The sequence below is a fragment of the Apteryx rowi genome, unplaced genomic scaffold, assembly GCF_003343035.1.
Source record: "Apteryx rowi isolate R43461 unplaced genomic scaffold, aptRow1 scaffold_261, whole genome shotgun sequence".
Classification (NCBI taxonomy): Eukaryota; Metazoa; Chordata; class Aves; order Apterygiformes; family Apterygidae; genus Apteryx; species Apteryx rowi.
In genome coordinates, this window is record NW_020448986.1 from 555559 (window position 1) to 582532 (window position 26974).

The 26974-nt window shown below is 40.6% G+C and overlaps 1 protein-coding gene across 7 annotated transcripts in view; it reads left to right on the plus strand.

Moving 5' to 3' along the window:
- Positions 1-82: 82 nt before the first annotated feature.
- The window catches only part of RSBN1L (round spermatid basic protein 1 like), a 61929-nt gene continuing 35037 nt past the window's right edge, over positions 83-26974 (plus strand). For 3 of the 7 annotated variants that reach the window (XR_003253825.1, XM_026067700.1, XM_026067705.1), the window contains exons 1-3: positions 83-761; positions 13020-13133; positions 19899-20012. Coding sequence is in view for 6 of the 7 variants with exons in the window: in XM_026067700.1 (XP_025923485.1) it covers positions 128-761; positions 13020-13133; positions 19899-20012 (862 nt within the window). In the remaining variant the exon portion in view is untranslated. The remainder of the gene's footprint in view (positions 762-13019; positions 13134-19898; positions 20013-26974) is intronic. The other 4 variants (XM_026067701.1, XM_026067702.1, XM_026067703.1 and 1 more) reach the window with 4 other exon arrangements.

Sequence of the window (26974 nt, forward strand, 5' to 3'; positions counted from 1 at the left end):
CGATTGGCCGAGCACGCTGTCTCTCCGGCGCCCCCGCAGCCCATTGGGCGAGGCGGTGGTGCCCCTCCACCCCTCCCGGTTCTGTCGGTTGAGCCGAGCTGAGAGTAAATAGAAGCAGGAGCCCAAAATGGCGGAGTCGCCGAGTCCGGTTCGTGGCGCGGCGTCGCCGGAGCAGGAGCCGTTCGGCGCCAGGCCGGCTCCGGACGCGAAGGCTTCGCGTGGTTCCCAGCCAGCCGCTAAGAAAATGAAGGGAGCCGACGAGAGGAGCCTGAAGGGCACTAAGCGCGTCAACGGTGAAGGGGGCGGTGGTGGCGGCAACGGCGGGAGCGGCAAGCAGCCGCCGCCGCTCCCGGCCGTGGTGCCCAGCTACAGCAACCCCACGGCGTGGGGCTTCCCCGCGCTGCCTTCCGGCTCCTCGGGGAGCGCGGGGGGCTTCGCCTTCCCCCCTCCGCTGCCCCGGAAGCTGCTGTCGCCCGCCGTGTTGCTGCCGCCGTCCGCCTCCCCCTCCTCTTCCTACCAGCAGCACCAGCACCGCCACCACAGGCACCGCCTGGCCCTGGCCCTCGAGGCGGGAGGCGGCGGCGGCGCGGCCGGCGCTGGCGGCGGGAGCGCCAAGCCCAAGAGGCCCAAGGAGAAGCGGGACAAGGAGAGGAGGAAGCACGGAGCGGCGCCCGCGGTGGCAGCGGGCGGCGATGGCGGCGGGGGCCTGAGCGCGGCCGGCCGCGAGGAGAACGGCGAGGTGAAGCTGCTGGCGCAGAGAGGTGAGCGCGGGGCCGGGCCGCCGCGGGCCGCGCTGCGCTGCGCCGCGCCGCGGAGGGGCCGCGGGCGTGGGGAAGGCGAAGGCACCCCGCGGGTGCAGCCGGCCAGGGCAGGGGGCCGTGCGCGAAGGTGTCTGGGTCTGCGTTGGCTGCCGCGAGGGGAGCAGGAAATGGTTGTGATGCTCGGGTCGGCTCATGAGAATGGCTGTCTTCCCCCCGCCCCGCGTAAACACGCTGGCTGCGGCTGGTGTTGCTTTATGGGCACCTTGCCTTGCCTTTCCCCCCACCCTGCGCTGTCTAGTTGGAGGGCTTGGGATGATGGGGTCTGTGATTGCATGTTAGACCTTGGCAGGAGACAGTTGACGCCGTGTAAGTTTGTAGAGAAGGCAGCGGCAGCTTAGTCTGCCGTCAACCCTGTCAAAAAAGGGGGTGTGGAATTAGCTATGGCGTCAGCTAGAAGCTGCCAGAGGCCTTAGGTTTTCTTACCTATTAGGGAAATAAGGGTGTCTAGTAATTTAATAGAGATCTGCGAACAAAATTGTATTTCTGCCATTGCTGTGGGGAAAAAAGGAGGAGACCACGTGTTACAAAAACAAATTAAAACTGCAACCCCCCCCTAACAATTTCATTTACTGGCTTATGAATTTTTGCAGGCAGTGTCACAGAATATTAGAGACCATGCACTAAAATTTAGATACCTAGTCATTCACCATCTCATTTGGTTCCTTCTTCAGTTTCTTGGAGTTCATTAGGCTAAAATCTTACAAAAAATACTTGAGGCCTTCAGAAGGAGGAAGGGGTGTAGTACTGGATTACTTTATTAATTGGGCTGGGCAAAAATGGCTGTACCAGGTAAGACAAGATATTAGGCTAGATTGTTGCTGGTGGTGTTTGATAGTAAATGGTAAATGCCTAGGAAGTAGTAAACAGATATATTCTTGCATTATCTTATTATTTCCTGGAAATGCTTTCCCAGTTTCCAGTGATCCTAAACCAAGTGTATTTTCATGCAAGTGCAAAGAGCTTGAAACATTCACTCCACTACCTATTTTAAACAAATCTTTTCTTTCAAAGAAAAGATAAATAATAACCTTTATATAGGCTTATGTTGCTCTGGTCCATACCTGTACTTGCAGAATGAGCTAAGCTTGTGGAGAACAATTGCTAATATCAATATGTCTTTTTTTCGTCTGTTGTTGACTCTAGCTGTCTTATCACATTGTTACCACTAGTATCTTAGACTGATTCAGTAAAAGGTATTCAGGTTCATTAAACCTTTGAATAGTTTTTTGAATCACTTGCATTCTCATGGTTCAGCATGGCATCTTCTGCAGTTGGGGTCTTGATTGCTAAAAAAGTGCTGGTGTGCAAGTGGGCTTAGATACAGTATTTCTGTGCTTTCAGATATTTAATTTGAGGTATGGTCTCTTTCTTGTTGCTATCCAAAAGATGGCTTAGAAGAAGTCTTCAGAAATAATTTTCAATATGTATGTTTGATGTTGGTGAAGCCTTTTTGTTTTCAAGGATAGCTGCTAAGAAACTCCCCCAGTATCTTTCTTGAAAAATTACGAAAATAATAACCATATGCACTTTGATTGTCATAGCGTCCTACCAGTGTTACACAACTTTGTTAATAAATCTTGGAGAACAAGATTACAATAAAAGGATCGAATGTGTTTTTTAAGTTGATAAAAGAAATGATGACAGTGATAATGTCAACTGAATAACTGTTAATTGAACCCTCCTGGAAGTAGTGTTTGGCCTTCTAGTGGAGACTCAACACTGTTACTTATGGGAAGGATATTTGCTCAAATAAAGCTCGTATACTGACAGGGACAAGTACTTGACCTCTTAGTTGCTGTTTTCTCAGAAGAGATATTTTTACCTTTAACTTATTTCTTAAAACGTAAGTACAGGCAACCAGTAAAATTTTCCAAGACATGTGATCCCTTTATAGCATCAGTGTCTCTAGACTTCTGTTTAAAAGAAGTAGCTCCTATAGCTGTAACTTGATGGCCTAGTTTTGTGTGTAATCGAAAAGCTTTATGGATATATAGTTTATTGAATATATTTTTTTCAGAGGATGCTGAAAGAAAGTGAGGGATGCATAAAGTCCCCTGCTCTGAGAACAGCCAGCCTTCTTATTCTATATTCTGTATTTGACTGTAGATTAAAGAACAGGTTTGTGCTGTTAATCCTGTGAATAATTTATTTTCCAGAGAGGAATGGAGGCATGCAGTTATAATGCAGGGGAGTAAAAAGAATGACTGGTGAGAGAGGGAGGGCATGCAGAATCCTGAGTATAAAGGAAAATGAAGAATGATGTTTTAGGGCGGGGAGGGGTGGAACAGGGAGAACTTGTGCCTTGGGACAATGACATAGACTCAAAGAAGATATCATAGGGAGTCCAGGTGCATGGTGATGTGGAATTAATGAATTTGAGATTCTGATGTGAAAGAGGGGAAAAAACGGCATGCAAGAACTGTGTAAGAGGGAGACGATTCTGATCTTGGTATGGGGCAGAAGATATATGGGTAGATGCTATAGAAAATGCAAGGAAGATTAAAGGAAGGGTATAATAGAAGGAGAGTGAAAAATTTACGCAGCCTACAGATATGACATCAAGGTGAATTTAAAGGATTTGGTATAATTAAAAAAAAAAAGCTTGCACACAGATTTTATATGGGAAATGGAGGAATACAGGGTGCCACCTGTATATGTAACAAGATGAGTTCATAGAAGCTGTGAAGTGTGCAGCTAATAGATGATACTTTCTTAAAAATCAACCTAATGCAGGGAAGTGCAGTGTCCTTTTCCTGGGGTCTGCAGTTAGACAACCCCATTGCTTTTGTTGCTGTGGAAGATGAGCAGCAGCAGCATGGAGTTGACAGCACTGATTATTATTTTTATTTTTTTTCTCCCTCTTAACATTCAGAACTGGTACACGTATCATTGTTGCACCTGCCAGAAAGAATATTGTGTAAATCATGGGAGTAGAGGTGCAGAAATCTCTAAAAGAAGCAAAATATGGAAAAATCAGCAGATGGAATGGGGGAGCCTCAATATTTATGAGGCTCTGAAGATCTCCATCCTCTTACTAGCAGCAAAAGTGCAGAGACAGTACACAGGGGTGCAACGGATAGAATGGAATTCCAAGTAGAACTTACTGCTGACAAGGGAGCCCAGGCCTCTGAATTGGGAGGAATTAAAAAAAAAANAAAAAAAAAAAAAAACCCCGAAGAGCTAGTATTTGTCCTTTGCTTGCAGTGGTGATTATTAGCAAGAGAGCATAGTTTTGAGACACCTTCCTTTCCTATGATATGAAGACTTTAAGCTTGGTTATAGCAGAGGTGGATGTTCAAGAAAAGAAATACAGAAATATTAAATAGCTTTAAGCAAGTTTTCACTTATTTTTTTCCGGTCTTCTCCTTCATTGGAAGGACCTTTAACTTACAAAGTCATAATCAGGCTTTGCAGCTTGTGCTTCAGTTAAATGAACAGAGTAGAATGAACCCTCCTGAGATACCATAGGGAGTCCAGGTGGAGGCCTGGACCAAATATGCAAAGAACCTGAAGATTGTTTTGCCTTAGGCATGGTTTATCCTGCAGCCGTGAGGTTTAAAATGTTTAAAATAAGCTTAAATTTTACATGGCAAACGTGTTTTAATAATGGAATTAAAAGTTGTGTAATTATTTTTCTTTCTAAACATAGTGCAAATCTGACATAGATGATTGCCATTCCAGTTTATGACTATACCAATTCAGTTGGTTTAACTGCTACTCTGCTCTAGTGGTTCAAAACTGAAATTGTTTTCTTAACTGTGCAAAGCTCTGATCAGCCACTCCCTGCCTGATCAGCTTATGGCTGTCCAAAAGTTTTAGGTTTTTTGTTTTGTTACACAGACACAGGGTGTGAGCCAAATGCATCACTATCTTTTCTGTTTTCCTTGCCATTTTGCAGAATTTTGTATACAATTTCCCTCTTGCTCTCCTGTTTTGTAATAATCCCTTTGCTGATAAGATTTCCTTAGTGTCCAAGCAATTACAAAATGAAACTAATCCTTTTAACTTGCTGATGGGGTTCCCATATGAGCAAGAAAGCAAAGCTGAGTGAAGTGCTGTAGCTCTTGCTTTTGCTTCTCTCTTAGTGTGTTTTTTTTTCTCGTGCTGTTTCTGAAGGATAGATTGGGTTTTAGGTGAATGTTCACCAGTGATTCTTCTGACTACTTTGTTGCTTTGATATTCATAAAACTTCTGATTTTAAGATTTTGTTTTTAAAAAATGGCACTTTTCAGGCTTGTTCCTAAGTTCATTTTGCATCTAGTGGGAAATCATTTTATAGTTTGACTTACCAAACTAGGTTGGAGAAAGTCTTGGATATTTTTCTCTTCCTATTCTTTAGGACTGGAACCATGCAGCTAATAGCTAATTTCATTTTTCTTCTGCTAAACATTTCTCTCTTCAGTTTACTTCTCTTTCCTTTGCTGCGCTTGTACTGTGTTCCTTGACTCACTTTTTCTTCTCCTTTTAGTGTAATAGAAATTAACCTTTCTCTGGTTCCAGAGCATGAAATAAGAACTCTTTCAAACTCCTTAAATTCAGCAGTCATTTTCGTGCTTGTGAGGGCTCCTGGTCTCACTCTTCTGAATTCCTTAATACGTTTCTATTTAGATGTCTCACGGTAATCAGCAGTGCTCAGAAAGCATTTAGGGTTTTGAGTGTGGTGTACATGGTGAAGAGGAACTTCTTGGATGTTCAGGACATACATGCAGTTCAATTTTGAGAGCTGAAGCTAACACTGACAAAAGCATCAAATGCTGAGGTGAATATTGAGGGAGTTTTTCTTCTGTGGGACACCATCCCCTTTTTATAAAATTATCATGAAACTTTGCTAGACCAAACAAAATAATTTATTTTGTAAATGAGAGAACAAAGTTCCTCTGGTACCCTGGAATCTAGCTCTGTGTGTAACTTATGCAGCAGAAACTTATTCTTGTTGTAAAATAACAAACAATTTCTCTTAATTGAAACAAAATTGGTAGATTAAAACATTAGATCTGAAACTTCTTGTAGAGGCCTTGTCTGCAGCTGCAATGTCGTGTTCTCCACTTCTGGTTTCTGATGCAACTCCCCTGTGCTTGGACTACAACTTGCCCATTCAGTTCTGTGTGTAGAAGACTTTCCTAAGAAATGTAATCTTTGCAGTATGTTTTCCTTAAAGGAGGTCTTCCTTCCTTCCCCTTCACTGAAGGGCGACTGGGGGAATGTTCTCACTTGCTAAGGGGATTTTTTTTTTTTTTTTTTTAAGGTTTAAAATCCAAGACATGCCTTAATTACTGAAAAGGATGTCAGCCAAGTATTTCTGGCTGTTGGAATGAGAAAATGGTCATGCTTTTTGTCTCAAAAATACTGCATGGGTTTTTTCATGTTCATTAAACCAGAAAGCCTGCTCTCCTGTGTACACCCTTTGACATAATGCAAGTGCAGGTATCAAAATCCTTAACATAGTGCTATTAGGCATATCTTCGTGTGTCTGCATAATCAGATAAACATGGCTTCTTGAGGTTTTATTTTTATGGGTATTTGTATTAAAGGAAGGAGAGAACCAACAGAAGAAATGCTGACTGTTTTTGTACTCTCCTCCTTCCTTCCTTTCAGTTATAATACTGTTGGTGTTGACCATATTGATGGTGTCCATTAACAGTAGTTTGTAAATATTTTGCCTGATGTGCAGTGACAGCCCTTAAATCAAAGGGAGGAGAGAGAGAGGCAGAATACTTTGAGCATAATCTATGACTGACTACTAATGTGGGTTACCATCTGGAAAACTGATGCAAAGCAGCTGCAGCTTTTGGCATCCAACAAGGTTCTAAAAACTTGTTTCTTTCAGTGCTAAAACAGACTTGCTCAAACTCCTACATAGGCTTAAAGGTGCAGTTTTCCTGGTGTGACAGCTACCACATTGCACATAATCCTGTACAGAACATCTCTCACTTTCCTTGCTCTACAAGTGCTTGATTTAGTTGCTTCTCTGTAGAAGGCTTTTATTAGAGGTGAAGACATTCTGGTTAAACTTCTGAAACAGGGATGGGGTGATCTATAAGTTTGTGTTATTTAATTGACTGTTTTATGAAATCGTTGGTTATGGCAAGGTGCCTGGTTAGGAAACAGAAACTGTTTCTGTAGCCTTTAGGTGTTTCTGTAGCTTTTAGGTGTAAATGGCTTTTTACCTTATAAATACAGTACACGTTCCATTTCTCTTATTTATGTGCTTACTCCAACATCCGGAAAAAGCAGAAACTTCCTGGCTGGAGGAGGAAGTATGCAAATCAGTCTGAATTAATTCAGACTATCTCATGGATTCACTGTAGACTGAAAACATTCCTTAGATGCCATTCAGGGAGGTGAGGTGGAAGACTTCGTAATGGAATTTTTCCTGTCTGTATGTAGCTTTTCTTTAGATATGCTGCTGTCGCTGCATTTCAGTCATGGGTGTACTGTTACTACATGACACAGATCCTATATTTTTTGGTTTTAATAGTGACCCTCCTGTATGAATATGAATGGAAAATCTAGAAATCTCTTAATTCCTTTAAGTGTGGTGTGCATCTCCTCCAAAGAAAGATATTTATTTCTACAGAACTCTATTTCAAAATGTTTCCACATGGCATTGATTTATTTAGTGGAGTTAAAAATAACCCAGTAGAGACTTTTTTCTTCAGGCACTAGAGATTGAAAACTAAGGAACAAGCCCAACTCTTACTGGACCTTCCGTAACTGTATCCTACTGAGCTTGGAATTTCTCCATTTTTAACCCTGGAAGGGAATATCTGTTCAGTCCATGACCAGTTATTTCCTGAGCAGTAAATTTTGCTTTATATTCTTTTGACAGAGAAAAAAATGCATTTTGATAGGAGAAATTACGTTGTGAAAAGGTGTAGAGTTCTTCCCTCTTTCCATGGGATACAAATTTCTTCAGGCTTGTGGCTTTGGGTTTACTTAGATCGTACACATTTCAGAACAGGAAATCTATGTACCCACCGGAAAAGCACATAGTAAAATGAGCAGAGATATGAGAAGTCTGTAAGAGTTAATATCCTATAATAATAAAACAGAATATTTGTATGTAATAATCTGTTACTATATTTTACTCATAATAAACAGCAGGTCAAGTAGCAGTTGTCTCTTTTAGGAATAAGCTTACCCTAAATGCTAGGAAACACTGACAAATGTGGCTTAATGTGACAAGAGATCTGAATATCTCCTCTGCTCTTTAGAGCCAGTCCCTGAAAGTGATCAAATGAAGAGTGAGATAATGGTTTGTGGGCCACTGACTTCTTTGGGTGTTCAGTGTCATGAGAACATTACTGCAGCAGTAGTAAGCATCAGGCTAATGAGAAATAGCTATCAGCTGTCTCAATACAATATAGTGAGCAGAAACAAGATAGCCTTCATTCAGTTCTACTGTGGCCAAGTTGAGAACTAGTGTATTGATTAGGTTCATGGGTTATTTTAAGATGAAGGATGTTGGTACAACTGAGGTGCTGAAAAAACAAACTGTTAGTTTAAGTTTGTCTGGTAGAACAACTAGTGGTATTTTTCCCAGAGAGGCTTCTTTCACTGCATTTTATGTTGTATCATATATGGATATTAAGGGGTGTGTGTGTGTGTGTGTGTTTTGTTTTTGTTTTTTTAATATACTGTTACTTGATGTGATTCATAGCAGCATGATTGACTCTTTTCCCCCAAGGCGTTGGAATGCTAACACTTAAAATTTGATGCTTTATCCCATTTCAAAGGAGATAGAGCAGGATCCTTTAATTTAAAAGAAAAATCAAGTGAAGTATTGGACAAAACCATATCTTCATATCCAATATCTGACTTATTTTATTTTTTATTTTTTTTAAACAAGATTGTTCTGGCAAGGGATAGAGATAGCAAATAATTCTGCTTAAATAAAACTGAAGTTTATATTGCTGGATTTTTTTTAATATAAATTAAAATGGGAAATAGTTATTAAAATGTAAATAAATTCAGGTGGCTTCATTTAAAAATAACTTGCAACTTAGATAACTTCTGAGAGGGTTGTCTTAATCCTTTATGTGATTTCCTGCATAACATAGGCTGTACTTATTACTTCTTTGAATTAACCTAGATATGAGAGTATCTTCCTACTAAACAAACAAAACAGCAAAGCAAAAAAAAAAAAAAAAGCTTGTGGAAAAAGTTCCAGTAATGGACCGCAGCTATTTGTTGTTCTAATGACTAGCTTCTGCCTTTGTAAAAAGTAAGTGTAATCTGATGATTTATGGACTATGGATGTCAGACTTAAACTGCCAATCACTGGTACATCCATCCATCTATCTATATTTTTAGAATGAGGACTTCTTTAATAAAATTTGTATTCCATATTTGAGTCATATTACTTCTTCACATCACTTTGAGCTAAAATTTTTTCCTTATTAGTATATGAAACTTACAAATGTTTAATAATTTATATATTGATTTTCTAAATACTCAGTTGTTCTTCATTGTGGACACAAACTATTCCAGTGGTAATTGTAATGGTGTCAGGTACAGAGGTGATAGTTGTTCCTACTTGATGTTCTCCTGTCCTAGATCACTATGACCGTTTGTGTTACTCTATTAAACTGCCTTGGGGACTCATTTCATCCTGTTATATACTGCAACTCAAGTGTGTGCTGCTCTTCTTTCCTTTTCTTTTTTTCTTCCCTGTTTCCGAGAAGTAGCCTTGGTGAGAGCTAATTGCAGAATAGGCTGTGAACAGGGAAAGATTAATATAAACATCTCTACCTTTTTACTACCTTGAGATGTATTTGTCCTACAAATGAAACAGGGACCTAAGGTTTGGTATCAGTAGTAGCTGTTATTGGTACATCTCAAAAATGCTGTACAAGAATGTTCAACTTCTTAACTTGTTAAACAGTACAGGGTTTGTCTTATTTTCCCTTGCTGACCTCATAGATTATACAACCAATTTTTATTTATGAAGTGTAGATAGGAGATTGCAAATTGTTCAATATTGGATGCATTCATTTTAAAACAGGATTTTTGTTAATATGAAGAATTTTCTTGTTTCTTTTGAGGAAGTGAGATTTGGACTGAAATGATATATGGCTGGAGGACATTGATGCTTTATATTAGAGAAGAAGCTATAAAAGGTATTGTTTAGTGGCATTTGAAGAGTCCCAAAGAGCTCTAGCCTGAGTTAAACTGTATCAGCTTCATATGGTAGGAACATATGGTGGCAGCAGATGTAAAATATATGGAGGTACATACAAATACATGGAAACTGTATTTGGAGAACTGCACTTGCCTTTCCTTGCAAATCTCTCTGTGCCGTATGTGTGTTTTCATTGTATTTATTGACTTTAATGACTGCTGGAACTCTTAAACTTACTGACTTTGCAGAGCCAGCATAGCTAAGTTGAAGTAGATTTTGTGGTAAACTTGATCTTACTAAAATTTGGTTCAGTTTTACCTCTGCATCCCATTGAAAGTTATAAAACTGAAAATCTGCCACTGAGGAAATAATCTGTAGGAGAGATCTGCTTGAGTTCTGCTGGTCAGACTAGAAAATATATATTTTTACTTCTAAACTGAACACATTAGAACTGAGAAATAAGACCAAGTGTGGTGTGAAGTCATACAGTGACTTTGAGTCTCATCTCAGCATAGACTTTTTTAACATCAATATAATTTTTTTTTTTTTGAGAATTCTATCATCTATTGCTTATATCTATTTGCTGTGGGGAAAGAAACCTGAAAATTCGTACATTTCAGTTGGGATTCTTAACTGTTCTTGACTTGCCTCAGGCTGTACTTTGGTCTGATTGTAGTACTGTGATCTCTAGAAGGGCAGTAGTTAAACTTAATTTTTTTTTTAAGCCTTCCTCAGCTGCCTTTACATTACATTTACAGTCACTTTCAGGTAGTTTTGATTTGCTTGCAGATATTCCCAGAGCAGGTCATAGGACATTTCCATTGTTTCTTTTGTCTGGAACTTCTCACCATTATCTCTCCTAATTGCTTTCTAGATGTGAAAATAAACCAGAGGCTCTTTATAAGGTTTCAGCTCTTTTTCGTTTTCCTTGTGTTGCTCTGACAAATTTGCAAGATTCATTGGTCTGTGATACCATTCATGAGACTATAATAAAGGGCTTCTTTCAATTTTTCTCTCATCCTCTCTCAACAAGGCTCAGCATTTGTGTGTGCTCTTCAGTCTTTCTTTGAATCCTAACTAATAGCAGAAGTCAAGTGTGCCTCTTAACAATATGCAAATACAGAGGTAAAATCTAAGGCTTCCCATGATTATTATAATCTTGGTTGGACTGAACATTCATTGTCAATTATAAATCAAGCCTCCTGTTACTGCCTACTTGGTCAGTGATTCTCTGCTTTCAGAATGTTAAACTCTTGTTGTATAATTTATTTCCTGTTTCATGCTTTTAAGTTGCAGGGGATTTACAAAATTAGTGGGTTTTTTTTTGGGGGGGGGGGAGGGGAGCAGGATGGAGAGCAAGATTTCTGTCTGTAGTAAGAGTTTGGGGCTTAGAAAAATTCATGTGGATTGTCCAATCTGCTATACAGACACATGTGCTTCCTCGTCCCTTCTCTTGAACTGTTAGGCTGTTCCTGAACATGACTGTGTCAGTTGCTTGAAGCAAAGATTTCCAGACAGTTTTAATCATGGCGAGTTTATTCCTAATAATCTTTGTGCAGTCATACAACAGTCATATCTCAGTTACTATTTCTTTTGTTTTTTTCTTTTTTAGGCTCTTCCAGCTTCTTCCCAAAATATCTTCTTTGCCCAAACAATTGCTAGGGCTCAACTTGTGTAGCCCTATTATAAAACTCCCAGAAGGACAGATATGGATGCTGTGGAAGCACTGTTATAATATTCATTTATGTGGTTTACTGTTAGCCCCCTACATCTCTTACTTAACCAAATTATTTATGAAGCACGTTAATAGCTATGGGATGCCATATATAGCCTTCTAGATGTGAAGGGGTCCCTTTGGTTTTGATGAATATTTCTGATCTATTAGTAGTGAAGATGTCCGCTGCTTCTATTTTAGGTGAATGCTTGAGGAAGGGTAGTTAGATTTCTCCTTACTTCCTTCTGGGGTTATAATGAAAGTACCATGAGTTAAACATCAGGATTTTCTATCAGTTGTGTTACTGGGAGAGCATTCTGAAATGTAACATTATGTAAAAGCTGAAAATCAGATTTCATCTCTCCTTGCGGAGGTTAAAAAGCCCAATAAACTCTTAGAGCAGGGAGGTGGTTTCAGACCAACAAACAATACATGAAGTGCTGGTTGCAGGGAATCTGAAGAAGTTGGTTTTAACCAAGCTAAAATGCACGGACTCAAAACTAATCTTGTCTTGAAAAGGTTAGTCCTTGAAACGATGAATTCCTGTGAGTCTAGTATTTTCATATAGAAAACCATGCCTAAAGGCTGTGCTTTTGAATGATCATGGTAAAAATTGGAGTGACTTGTCAAAAAATAAATGAATGAGAATGTTCAGGTAAACTGATGTAGATTGTGGGTAAGCAAGGGAGATGCCAGTGTGTTTATCTGCTGTGCAAATACAGATTTTTCAACAAATACTAAATGTGCTTCCCTTTCTATTCCGTATTTGACTCTAATTAAATCTTATTGCTGTTAAGTTTGCAGGTTAGACTAGTGCATTAATATAAGTGATCTTGTGGGTGACAAATTCAGTTGAAGTGTTCATTTCAAACTACTTGGCAGTAATAACGAGCACATTCAAATTTAGAATATGTGAAGATAGCTATGTAAAGCTTTTAGTGTCTACACGCATCCAAGAAAATACAAACCCTGACTGTTACATGTTTCTTTTTCCCTCATTTCTTATCTAATGCATTTAATTTGAATTTCAAGAAATGAGAGCTGCTTACAGATGGAAAATAAAAGTAGAGAGTAGTATCACTGAGTAAGCAAACATTGTTCTGTTAACTGTATACAGTTGAAGTGTTGAGTTGTTGCATGCAGTTCTAGCATAATAGAAACAAAACTTGTCTGGGTTCAATAAGTTTGTGCTGGATTATGCAACAGATAAATATTAGCTTTTCACACTATAAATTCTGGGATTTCCTCATAATTCCTTTTATCCCCTTGATAGGGCTTGCTTAAGAGTAATATGAAACATGCATGGGACAATTACAGTTAAAGTTTTCTGTTCCCACTTAATTGTAATATATTTGCATTTCAGCTCAAATCAAAGACAAAATTAAAGAAAGGGATAAGAAGCAAAAAGAGAAGAAGAAGCACAAAATAATGAATGAAATCAAGAAAGAAAATGGAGAGGTCAAATTATTGCAGAAAGGTAGGTTCAAACCACACAGTGGTTTTTCATTGTAGTACTTCAAAAATTTCATACTTGGGTTGGATGCTAAATTTTTATAGTATGTTTCTCATTTAATTTAAATTGCATTTTCCATAGAATTCTGAGTAGTTTGTATAAAGGTTACAAATTAAAATTTAACTGTAAAAATCTACTTTTTTGTTAACTGTGTTAGTTACTGCAGAGAAAAAAATACATATACTACAACACTGTGTATGTGCAGAACAGTAAAGACTAGTGCTTTAAGGAATGGTGTTATGGTATCTGTATCTTCTCTGCGCAGTTACTGCAGGAGAAAATTGCAGTTTCCTGTATTGTAGAGAGGAAGAAATGAATCCAGGTCATGTTTTATATCTAACATTAAATGCAGAAAAGTACAGAACTCAGGGGTTCTAATTTGGGATCTCTGTCAAATCTTAAAAAAATTAAACTTGCACAACAGGCAGTCTTCATTTTGGTCTTTAGTCTTGATTTCTCCAACTTCATTTACTGGAATGGAATGTAATTATAATCACGTCCTTTCAGTTTGTAAATACACTGAATCTTAGAATTGCAAAATAGTCGAGATTGGAAGATCTCTTGAGATCATCTAGTCCAACCCCCCTGCTCAAGGCAGATTCACCTAGAGCAGGCTGCTCAGGACCATGGCTAGTTGAGTTTTGAATATCTCCAAGGATGGGGACTCCACAACCTCTCTGAGCAACCTCTTCCAGTGCTCAACCACCCTGACAGTAAAGAGACTTCTGTCCTTATGTTTAAATGGAACTTCTTGTGTTTCCGTTTGTGCCCATTACCTCTTGTCCTGGTGCTGGATACCACTGAGAAGAGTCTAATTCTCTTCCCTGCACTCCCATCAGATATTTACACCCATTGATAAGATGCCCCGAGCCTTCTTTCCTCTAGGCTGAACAATTCCAGCCCTCTCAGCCTCTCCTCATATGATGGAGAGATGCTCTAATCCCTTAGTCATCTTCATGGCCCTTTGCCAGACTCGCCCTAGTAGGCCCACATCTCTCCTGTCCTGGGGAGCCCAGGATCGGACCCAGCACTCCAGGTGTGGCCTCACCAGGGCTGAGTAGAGGGCAAGGATCACCTCCCTTGACCTGCTGGCAGTGCTCTTCCTGATGCAGCTGAGCAGACTGTTGGCCTGCTTTACCACAAGGGCACATTGCTGGCTTGTGTACACCCACAAATCCATGGGCCCTGATGGGATGCACCCACGAGCGATGAGGGAGCTGGCGGATGTTATTGCTAGGCCACTCTCCATCATCTTTGAAAGGTCATGGAGAACAGGAGAGGTGCCTGAGGACTGGAAGAAAGCCAGTGTCACCCCAGTCTTCAAAAAGGGCAAGAAGGAGGACAAGCTCAGGAAGTGTGGGTTAGATGAGTGGACAGTGAGGTGGATTGAGAACTGGCTGAATGGCAGCGCTCAGAGGGTTGTGATCAGCGGAGCAGAGTCTAGTTGGAGGCCTGTAGCTAGCGGTGTCCCCCAGGGGTCAGTACTGGGTCCAGTCTTGTTCAACTTCTTCATCAATGACCTGGATGAAGGGACAGAGTGCACCCTCAGCAAGTTTGCCGACAATACCAAACTGGGAGGAGTGGCCGATACACCAGAGGGCTGTGCTGCCATTCAGAGAGACCTGGACAAGCTGGAGAGGTGGGCGGAGAGGAACCTCATGAAGTTCAACAAAGGCAAGTGCAGGGTCCTGCACCTGGGGAGGAACAACCCCAGTCACCAGTACAGGTTGGGGATTGACCTGCTGGAAAGCAGCTCTGCGGAGAAGGACCTGGGAGTGCTGGTGGACACCAAGTTAAGCATGAGGCAGCAACGTGCCCTTGTGGCCAAGAAGGCCAATGGTATCCTGGGGTGCATCAGGAAGAGTGTTGCCAGCAGGTCGAGGGAGGTGATCCTCCCCCTCTACTCAGCCCTGGTGAGGCCACATCTGGAGTACTGTGTCCAGTTCTGGGCTCCCCAGTGCAAGAGGGATGTGGCACTACTGGAGCAAGTCCAGCGAAGGGCTACAAAGATGATTAGGGGACTGGAACATCTCTCCTATGAGGAAAGGCTGAGAGAGCTGGGCCTGTTTAGCCTGGAGAAGAGAAGGCTGAGAGGAGATCTTATCAATGTGTACAAGTATCTGAAGGGAGGGTGTCAAGAGGATGGGGCCAGACTCTTTTCAGTGGTGCGCAGCAACAGGACGCAGGGCAACGGGCACAAACCGAAACACAGACAGTTCCATCTGAACATGAGAAAAAACTTCACTGTGAGGGTGGCAGAGCACTGGCACAGGTTGCCCAGAGAGGTTGTGGAGTCTCCTTCTCTGGAGATATTCAAAAGCCACCTGGATGCGATCCTGTGCAATGTACTCTAGCTGATGCTGCTTGAGCAGGGGGGTTGGACTAGATGATCTCCAGAGGTCCCTTCCAACCTCAACCATTCTGTGATTCTGTGTTCAACTGGTTGTCCACCTCCCAGGGCCTTTTCTGCCAAGGTGCTTTCCAGCCAGTTGGTCCCCAGGCTGTATTGGTGTCTGGGGTTATTCCCCCGCCAGGTGCAGGTCTTGACACTTCCCTGTATTAACTTCATGAGTTTCCTGTTGGTCCGTTTCTCCAGCCTGTCGAGGTCCCTCTCAATGCAAGCACAACCAGCTGGTGTATTGGCCGCTCCTCCCAGTTTTGTATCATCTGCAAACTTGCTGAGAGTGCACTCTGCCCCATCGTCCAGTTCATTCATGAAGATGCTGAACAGTACTGGCCTCAGTAGTGACTGGCCTCCAGCTGGACAGCCCTCCGAGCCCAGCAGTTCAGCCGGTTTTTGTTCCACCTCACTGTCCACTTTTCTAGTCCATGCTTCATCAGTTTGAGGATTTTGCAAATTTAAATAGCAGGCATGTATCATTTAACTATGTTTTTCAGACTCTGCTCTTGAATTTAGGAGTAAATTACTGATAGACTTTTATGTTAGGCTGTCTGCTGTAGAGCTTTGTTTACAAACAGAGGAATGAAACCTCCCAAAGAACGCATTATCTTCAAACCTTCATGTAAGTTCACAGGCACAGAACACTGATTATTACATCCTTTAATCTCAGTGTAGCTCCAAGTAGCTATTCACGGCTATGACAGTTAAAACTTGTGTTAATCGGATCTCAAGGTATGAACTTAGACCCTGAAGGTGCATAAGTTTAGTGACTTCCAGTAGAAAGAACAGATGCGACTTTGCTTAGCATGAAAGGAACTTGGTGTCTGAGACACTAAACAACATTTACCTGCCTTAACTGTGGGATTCTTCAGGCCTTGTTTCTATACCTTTTCTTGTATGTACTATTTCTATTGCCATTCAGCAGATGAGGTGGAAGCTGAAAAGACAGCAGCTCTTGTTACACAAATCTATTAGAGTGATAACTAACCCAGCGTACTGGAGCTAAGATAGTGTTTTATTGCTGAAAGCAAATATCATAAGTGTACACATGACAGTCCTATTAGATTGTGACACCTCTGCTGTTTTGAGCTGACTGAGTAACAGAGTAGGTTATCCACACATTGACCACCACCACAAGTGGATGAGATGCAAACATGCCTTGTCCTTGTTTCACAGGTCTCTTATGTCATTAGTCAAGTATCCCATTTCGAATCTCGTTTAAGATTTTGGAGAGAAGTGTTTTGTAGAGGCTGTGCTTGGTTTTGTCCATATCCTTTCAAAATTGACTCCTGTTTCGGGGAAAGAAGGAACTGTGCAAGGAGAACAGTCATTAAGAGAACAGAGATGCAGATCTCAGACACACAGACACACACAGACACACAGACACAGAATGGTTGAGGTTGGAAGGGACCTCTGGAGATCTAGTCCAACACCCCTGCTGAAGCAGAGTCACCTAGAGCACGTTGCACAGGATCACGTCCAGGTGGCTCTTGAATATCTCCAGAGAAGGAGACTCCACAACCTCTCTGGGCAACCTGTGCCAGTGCTCTGCCACCCTCACAGTGAAGTTTTTTCTCATGTTCAGATGGAACTGTCTGTGTTTCGGTTTGTGCCCGTTGCCCTGCGTCCTGTTGCTGCGCACCACTGAAAAGAGTCTGGCCCCATCCTCTTGACACCCTCCCTTCAGATACTTGTACACATTGATAAGATCTCCTCTCAGCCTTCTCTTCTCCAGGCTAAACAGGCCCAGCTCTCTCAGCCTTTCCTCATAGGAGAGATGTTCCAGTCCCCTAATCATCTTTGTAGCCCTTCGCTGGACTTGCTCCAGTAGTGCCACATCCCTCTTGCACTGGGGAGCCCAGAACTGGACACAGTACTCCAGATGTGGCCTCACCAGGGCTGAGTAGAGGGGGAGGATCACCTCCCTCGACCTGCTGGCAACACTCTTCCTGATGCAGCCCAGGATACCATTGGCCTTCTTGGCCACAAGGGCACGTTGCTGCCTCATGCTTAACTTGGTGTCCACCAGCACTCCCAGGTCTTTCTCCGCAGAGCTGCTTTCCAGCAGGTCAGCCCCCAACCTGTACTGGTGACTGGGGTTATTCCTCCCCAGGTGCAGGACCCTGCACTTCCCTTTGTTGAACTTCATGAGGTTCCTCTCCGCCCACCTCTCCAGCCTGTCCAGGTCTCTCTGAATGGCAGCACAGCCCTCTGGTGTATCGGCCACTCCTCCCAGTTTGGTATTGTCGGCAAACTTGCTGAGGGTGCACTCTGTCCCTTCATCCAGGTCATAGGTCTCCTCCTTTGAGTTTGTATCCTCTTCAGAGCGGCAGCTTCAGATGTCTTCTGTGGGCCTCCAAAAGCTGACTGGATGTGCGTGTTTGTGCATCTGTGGTCAGTGCCACTGTAACCTTCTCAAACTTTGTCTAAGAATATCTTCTTCCTGTGAAACAAAAATTAAGTTCTAAGCCCTCTTATTTTTGGAGCTTAAAATTCACTTTGTGGCCTTAGGAGCAAAGGTTTGGAACTAGTCTACTTTCTTTTGTGTATGTGTTTTGGTCTTTAAGGACTGCTAGTTTTCTCCCTCTTGGGATTAGATCCTTTTTTTTTTTTTTTTAAATGTTACCATGACTATCTGCTGAATGCACTTTTTTCCTTTCCTTCTCTTTCATGTCAGAAATATATATTTGGGGGTAGGAAGGGGGTTCTTCGGATTGTGACTTCCTTTTCATTGAAGGAGTGATGTCTGCTCAACTTCAAAACAGTTAAACTAGACGTCTTAAGACAAGGGTGGGCTAGCTGTATAGGAAGAGGTCCATAATGAGGCCCTGAAGTCTTGAGATAGAGTTGTCACATAAGCCTGATTTCTGTGCTTTGAATTGAATGCTGGAAGAGTAATTCTGTCAGGAAGCTTAAGAGGAGGTAAGCTGTTCACCTGCCTACATTTGTGTTGCTATTCTGTTGAAAGAAATGGTAGAACTTACCTGTACTGAAGAAGAGCAACTCTGAAAAGGTGTGGGGGGTTGTTTTTTCCTTCTCCCCTCAGATCTTTGGGCTGCTAAAAGAAACTGTTGCTGTTTCACAGAGGCTAGCGGTTATTCTCATCATCTAGAACTAAAAGTTTTGTCATCTTGTTGCACCTGCAGATGTTTTTGCTGAGGAATAGGGCCATATAATTACGCCTTCCTTCCACATGAAAGATCAGAGTGGAGAGCTTTGTTCTTTGAAAAAGCTTCCTTGTATAAGCATGTTGTTAAGAACTTGGGATATATGCAAATGATTTAAATATGTATGATTAAAAAGTTACCCTTTTAAAAATAGGAAGTTTTATGCAGGAAAAACTTCTTACCAGTGTGACATGGCTGTGGGTTAGTGGAGGTCCTGAAGGGAGAAGAAAAAGGATTAACAGGCATATTTGCTTTCAGTATCACTTGTATGGTTTTCTTTAAGTGTCAGTTCTAATTTTATGATTGTTTATATCAGAGCACAGCAATTTCTAAAAATGCAGTAGGAGAAACATTCTCAGCATGTGTTTCTGCAAGGTTGAATGCCTTGATTTATGGAATGCCAAAACGCAGGGAAGAGGGGAGAGTGAATGTCTTTATCTCACTGGTATGAACATCTTTAAGTACAGATTATTTTCTGAAGCTTTTTTTCTTTTGGAAAAAAGGACATTTATTTAATTATCCCTTCTTATGAAACTCCGGGGGAGTGTGGTGGTTTGTTTGTTTGTTTGTTTTTGTTTGTTTGTTTTTTAATAGATGGGTTTTGCGTGGAAGATACCAACTTTACAGTATACTTAAAATGAGACCTGCCTCTTTGAGTCATAATGCATGTTCCCCCCACCATTCAATATGTTTTGTCTTTGTGTTTCTTTAGGGAAAATGTTGAAGGACTTGTATGAAATACCCTTTAGTTGATGGGATAGTGAGAGAGAACTTGAATGGAACCACCACTGCTCGTCTCTGTCAGTCTTTGCAAGAGACTGTCGGCAGATGCTGCTTTGGGACTGAATGTGGGGCAGATGTTAGCTGAAGGGGTGGCAGTGCTGGACTAGCATAAAGTTGGTCTTGCTGGAGGTGGGGGTCTGGAGCTTGAAACAAAGAAGTCTGATAAACTTTTACATTCTTTTTTTTTTTTTTATACTAGTTTCTGCAAAATAAGAAGAGTAAACAAGCTTTCATATGATTTGCTGGTTGGAAAAGGTCTGAACTAGTGGTCTAAAGACTGTGGGTTCAAATGATGGCCTGTGGGTGGCGCATGCATCTTTGTAAGATGAAGACTGTAGGAATAATTGCAGGTTTTTAATGACTTTATTTCAAATACAGTGAATTCAAAGATAAGACTTCAGAGAGCATTGCAATGCTGTGACATTTATAGGAGCTCTTCCTCTGAGAACGGTGTTTCTCCCCCTGGGCACTGTCAGCAAATGTCTTTGACAGGTAAATTGCTAGATGAGTCCAAGTGGCTGAGTACACAAAAAATGTTTTCCTTTCCCTCTGTGATTGTGTTGTTTATGTGAAGTGAGTTTGGGTTTCAGTTTAACTTCCATGTCACAGATTAACTAAAATACTGTAAAGTTGTTGGTAAGCTCAAAGAAGAGGCCTGGGTCTGTGTGAGTTGCTGTACTATCTTTAAAGGTGCACCACCGTAGTTTTTCCATGGCAGAGTGAAAAATACTGGTAGAGCAGTGTGTTTGGGAAGCTGCTTTTTTTTTTTTTTTTTTTTTTTTTTTTTTTGCTACTTACGGGGAAAGTCTTATTGAATAAGACTGAATCAGCACCTTTGCACCCCTACTGTGTATTTTAAAATCCAGAAACGCTTTGAATTGCATGAAACTGTCAGTTGTAGTTAACTGTATCACGATTTTCATTAAATTCTTGTTCTTATATTCTCAGAACTTTTCCTAACAGAACTATTCTGCTTATACCTTCCCCCGCTCCCCAAGTTTCCATCCTTGCTTTCAGTCTAGATAGGAATTCTGTTTTGGAATTCTGGAATTACATTTTTATTTTGGTTATAGATTTATTTGGAGAGTAGAGATTTAAAAGTATGGAAGGAGGAGTATGTTGCTGGCCAGTATCTTTTTTTTTCTGTGCAGTAACTCAAATGACTTTCCTCCAGAAACTGTTTGCAGACTTTGTCTTTTCAGTCTGTTTGTCACAGAAGAATTAACTGAAAATATTTTAGTGTTTCTTATGTTTATTTATCACTTTATAAATCTCTGCTCTTCTTACAACATCACACTAAGGCTTTCCTGATAAGTGCACTTAATGGATAGCATGCTAGGATCTTCCTGTGCTTACATGTGGCTCTGGGTAAGAACCAGTTACTTAAATAAGCTAAACATAGTAGGACGCAATTTCTGTCCATGTGGTGACTTTTCTTGCATCCTGTGTTTGCATGCATGTGTATTATGCTATTGAACCAGAAGATACCTGTGCATTTTCTGAAATTTTTGAATAGTTGTTCTCAACATGGCTGTGACTCTTCAATTCAGAGAAGGCTGAGGCAACATAAAATAGAACTATTTTTTATGCATTTTAGGCTTGACTTTTTTGACATTTAATATTAGAGCTTTCAAGTCTCTAAATAGAATAGGATAGCTGTCATTTCTCAGTTGTATTCCTGCCATTTGCTTTGTTTCTTTGTCCGTGTATTGAGACACCCCAAAGTTATGTTTGTTTTCAGCATGCAGTCTATTAGCTTTTCAATCTGTTGGCAGTTTGTCTTGCTCTGTAGTCACTGTGGAGCTAAGGAGAATGAGACTATTTGTATTTTGTTTCTGTTCACAATTCTGTGTTCTTATTTTGACTGCTTTAGGAAATCAGCTGTTCTGACAGATTCCTTTTGAACTGTTTTGGAATATGTTTTTCATGAACTCAAACAATTAAAAGTCAAAGTATAAAACTCTTATTTTTTTTAAATTATGTAACCATCTGGCCAATGCAAACTTAGGTTTCTCATGTTTTCTCATGCTGTTTTTTTTTTCTTTCCTGCTAGTGCCACGGTATGTGGCAATGCATCGAAGAGCATGTGTACTCTCTAAGACTGCATATTTTAATTGTTGGTCAATGGGGGGTCTTGGATGCACCTGATTTAAGCTGTATTTTAATTACTTGTGGCTATGAACTCTAAACTCACTGGAAGATGCAGGGGAAGACTTCATCTCTCTGTGGTTTGAAGTGGGATTTCTGTGCAGTCTTTAAAGACTCTGCCAGAAGAACTCTAGCAGAGCTGAGTCGTAATGAAATTCAAAAACATGAGTAGCTTTAGTTTCTGAGTTGTGATGAGAATGCTAGAAAATGCTTGTGTCTGGTCGCATGGGACGATGGGAAATAACTGAAGATCATTAATTGGAGGTTACTTCTTACCTATCCCTTTACTGGAGAGTAGTAGGCAGAACCTCTAGTGCTGCAGTAGGAGGTAGGATCAAACTGAAGCCCTGGAGAATGTTTTACAGCGATGATGGGAATAGCCAGACTGATCTCTCATTGCAGAACAAGCAGTGTACTGGCAGCTGGTGGGTATTGCTGTGGCCTTTCATGTGCCATAGAACAAGGAATAAGGTGCTGTGTTTCAGTCCTTGGAAAAACCTAGAAAACATGGTCCTTGTTTAGGCTCCTGCATGTTTGTGTTGATGTTTTCCTCTGCACTGCTTCCTCTCCTCTCTCCCCTGCCAAGTGTAGCACAGCTCTTTCAGTTTTTGGTAACTTGAGTTCTCCCAAAGCTGGGAAGTGAAAACTGACTGTGATTACTGGCTGCAGGTATAAATTGTTGTTCCTTATTGCTGTCAGCAGTCAGCTAGAAAACTGAAAAAAGAATTTGACATTTTTATTAATGCTAACTTTACAATTCCCCCTAAGAACTTTGGGGGCCATGACCTTGAAGTTGAGAAACACTGCTGCAGTTGAAACAATCGAATGAAATGAGTTTTGTGGCCTCTGTGTATGCCGAAATTCAAGCCAAATTATCTTATTGACAAAACAGCATAAGATAAACTTTAGGTAATTTTTGAGTAGTGTGACTTATTACAAAAAAGGCAAATTTGAAAGGACTCAGTCTGTAGTTAACAAATTCAGGATGTCTATCATCTTTTTAAATTAAATATGTATCATCTAATAATGCTAAAGCATTGGATTATTTACATAAAATTCTGAAAGTTTTAAATTATCAATCCTAGGTACAAGTCCTGTGCTGTGTGTGACAGGGGTATTGTGGCACTGCAAAAAAACAATTTACTGTGTTTCCCTGAAGGATCTCTCTACCATGTAGATGTGTATAATGGCAAAAGATGCATGAGTTGCACAGTTTTTAATTGTGCTGTATTTGTGGTGCACATTTGGCCTCGCTAGCATAGAAGGTGGTTAAAAATTGTTTAGAGGGAGACCTTTTATTGTTGAGTAAATGTATGCATGAATTGGATGAATACAAATTTCCATTCTTCTCACTTCTTTTTTTTGTAAATACAGTGCAAGTTTTATAACTCCATCCTTGTGCAGATATTCCTATCCAAGTAGGAGCAGGAGCAAAATAACAATTTTGCTGTTCTTTAGTCCTTTTTCACCCCAGTGAAGTGTGAGCTCAGTGTGCTTTTCGACACCAGATCAAGGGAAAGGTTCTGTAAAAATCTGTGGGCGCTGAGTATTCCCCCCCCCCCCGCCCCTGTTGTTGCATATTCTTGGAGTCCTGAAGGAGTCTTCTGACTCACTTAAATTAAAACACTGTTTTAATGCGAGTGAAAATCCTTACTTATGTCTCATGTTTCTGAATCATGCAGTGGAGAAATAATTTTTTTGTTTTGTTTAACTGTGCTTCAGTAGCTGTGCTCTAAATGCGTCTCAGAGCACATGGAGACAGAAGATGCCCTGCCCTACAAAATGTCTAAGGCTTTATGATTTTTTTTTTCTTGGTTGAAATTAGATTAAATATATGTATGTACACAAGTTTATTGTAATTGCTGGTTGTAGACTACCTGAAACACCTCGGTAGTAACTATTCCAGAGGTGAAATAAGTTAGCTTACATCAGGCACTGCACTGCTACTGCCAAATCTTGCCTTAAGCAAAGTTAGTTTGGATATCTCAGCATTACAGTGTTTGAATCTTTATTTAGCCTTTTGGATTACTTCCTAATGTTTTTACTAAATTCTGTATTGTCTGCTGTGAAGCAGTTTGATTACTGTCCTATGGAGATAGATGCTGAGTGCAGCTGTGCTTTTTCAGTGTCCATTCACCAGGAGTCGAAGAAGCATTATTGGTTTTGGAAGAAGCAGCACATCTTGCTGTGTCTAAAGTGTTGTGATATATGCAGCAGAGGAGTGACTGAGAATTTCTCCGTTCTTCTTTCTACAGCTAATGCAAAAGCAGAATAAGATGTAAGAACTTCACTGGGCATTGCTGATAGCAATCCCAGTATTTCAGGAAACTAATTCCTTCTGTTATTGAAGTCTTTGCAATTTCTGAGCAGCCTTAAACACCTGCTTTGGAGCCGATCTTTGAAATTCAGCAGAGCAGAAGCCTTAGGCTAGAAAAGTCCCTCCTTTGTTCTGTGAAATTCTATTCAAGTTCTGCTGAGATATATTACTCTTAGAAATCAGTTTTCCATTTCTTGTTTGTATTCTTCAGGAAAACTTTGTCTGTATGCTAAAATAACTGGACACAAATATTCTGAAGTTGGGCATATGCTGACGTCAAAGCACTATTAGGAACGGGCACTATACTGTGAGCATGTAGGTGGAACTGTAATAAAGGACAGAAGGAAGAATTTCTAGTCTGATCCATGATATTACAGTTAAATGCACTTAAATGTACTTTTAAAAAAAGCAAACTGAGAAATTATATATTTATTAATTTAAAAAGTTCAAGCTTTTGGGTTAGGAAACCTTAAATTTAGGTTTGCTAGGAACTTGGTCCTATCTTGTGTATGTGTTATGGTAGTGGTGTGTGTGTGTGTGTTTTTGGGGGGGCTTTCCCCCTTACTGCCTCTTCCTGCCTTACTCAGTGCTCAGGATGGACAGATTAAAGTGGACAGCTTAGGTAAGCAGATGTAGTAGTTTACTGCCATTGAAAAGGGGTGATTCTGCTATCCCTCTTCTCATTGCATGCTATCGCTGTTTTCCATGCTCTAGTTACTGTCTGACAATGCAGTGAACCAATTCTGTTCACTAAACTAGCAGCAAGAAAGTGAATAGTTTTCTGCTGAGCCATTAAATATAGTCAACTTACCGTGCAGCTTACCGTGAGTGTCAGTCAGTACAGGGGATGGGGTTGAACTGTGCACCAGGAGCGGCGGCAGAGAAGAGGAGAGTGGGGAGTTGGCCTGTACCCATCTGTAGCAGTGAGCTCATAGATTGCTCAGCTGTATCATATATCAGCATCTGCAGGCTGAACAAATAATTGTGAATTTGACATTCTCCTGTCTTGTGATATTCAGTTTAACTTTGTAATACAAATTTTTTTTCCTCCGTGAAATATGCTGCCTGAAGTATCTGGCTGACAAATTCTCTCCACAGAAATTCTTAACTACATGATTTACTGTCAGTATGAAAATGGAGTTCTTGAAAACATTTATCAGTCTTGTGTGTTTTGTAGCTTAAGCCTGTGTGAATTTGAGAAAGGCTCAAGGCAGCTAATCAGTGTTTGAAATAATGTTGTCTTTCGGTTTGTGCTTAAAATTAGTTCTCTAAAAACATTCTACTCTTTTTTTTTTTGACATCTTTAACCAACCACAGTAATGTGTTTTGAAAAATTCTGCTTTGGAGTCCTCCTTCTTCTTCAGCCTCTGTGTTTGAAGGCTTGTTCGTGCCCAGTGGCATTGGTAGCTCATATTCTTTAAGAGTATCATGACGTTTGCTTCTCAAGGGCTAAGAGACTCCCCATTTTGATTCTCTGTTTCTCTAGGACAGTTGCAGTAGCAGTTCAGGGATCTCACTGCCTCTCATCCTAGATATTTGTATAGTGCCCCTTGCTCCCTCTGTGATTATTGCTCTCTTGGTTCTCGGGCATTTTGGAGTTAAAAAATGGCTTCAGTTCTACCCTGAGAGCATTTAGAGGGCCAAAAAGATCTGTGGAGGAGTTGTGTTGAAAGATGTGAGGCTGCTAGCAGATAAATTTATTTGACTCCAAATTGCATTGCATTTTTGCAGCTCTTCGTATGATCTGGGAAAACATCTACAGATAAATTTTGATATTTGATATATGCTTAAATGGTCTAATCAGTTCTAATCAGTTCAGTCCGTCGTCTAGTTTTCAGTGTTGATCTTTTTTCTTGTAAGATGTATATTAACCTAGGACCTAAGGAATATTGTTGTTTAGTATTTTTCAGTTTTACTAATAATATGATGTCACGTATATATTATTAAAGTAGTTGCATCTAAAGCTGGACAGAAAATGTCTCTTCCAGACTGGAAGGTGGACTGTATTGGGTACTAGTAACATTTTTATTTTTAACCTATGTCCCATCCACCCTCCTGCTACTTCTGAAGGCTTCATGGAGATGCTGAAAAAACAAATAAAGAATGATAAATATTCTTAACTTGAAAAAGTTCTTAGTTTAATCCTTCTATAAATCTACATAACTACTTCAAATCTTTTTATACCAAGTTAACTAAAATTTGTTTTTACAGCTGCTGTGAGTGTAAATCTGTTTGAGTATGTTTATATAAACTTAACCTAATTCGATCACTTGCCAAGATACTGATTAGGTTCCCTGTATCTGATTTTAATCACTTATGTTGCGCTTTTTTCCTTTAGAAGCACTACTGCTTTGGAGACCATGGCAGGGTTTGCTCATTTGGGTGCTGTTTACTGATGTTTGGTTTTGCAAACTTAAGGTTTTTTCTGCATTGCTGTGTCTGTGAGATATGCTGTGTGTGTGTGTGTGTGTTTTAACACCTTACAGGAGGAGTCAAATGCAATAGATTGACTCTATCTTCTGATAAGTCTCACTGAGCAACAAAAGCAAGGAACAGGACAGATAATCTTCCTTCTCTGTTCTCATGCTATAAATATGGCAGTCGGCAATTTTTGAGCTAGTTTTGCCCAGATGCATAAAATAAGTGTGTGAATCTGGAAGTACTTTACATTTCAGCTGGTAGTAATGTAGTGCAGTTTAACAGTTGAGTGTGCAGCAAGGGTGTTAATAGTGTAGATGCTAATCTTCTACTTTTTTTTTTTGATTATTATAGATATCTTTAAGTACGAGAAAGCACATAGCAAATGGCTTCTTTAATTTCAGAAACTGTTGTATTTGGTTGCCAATCGTAATACTGCTGATTGTACCCCAAGGAATATAAATTTCCAACCCTTCCCTGCCATGCCTCATGTCCCAGATGTGTGAGTGACTGGTCCCTGGAAAGATCTGTGCTCCACTTGAGAACATGGGAAGTAGCTTGACAGGTAATC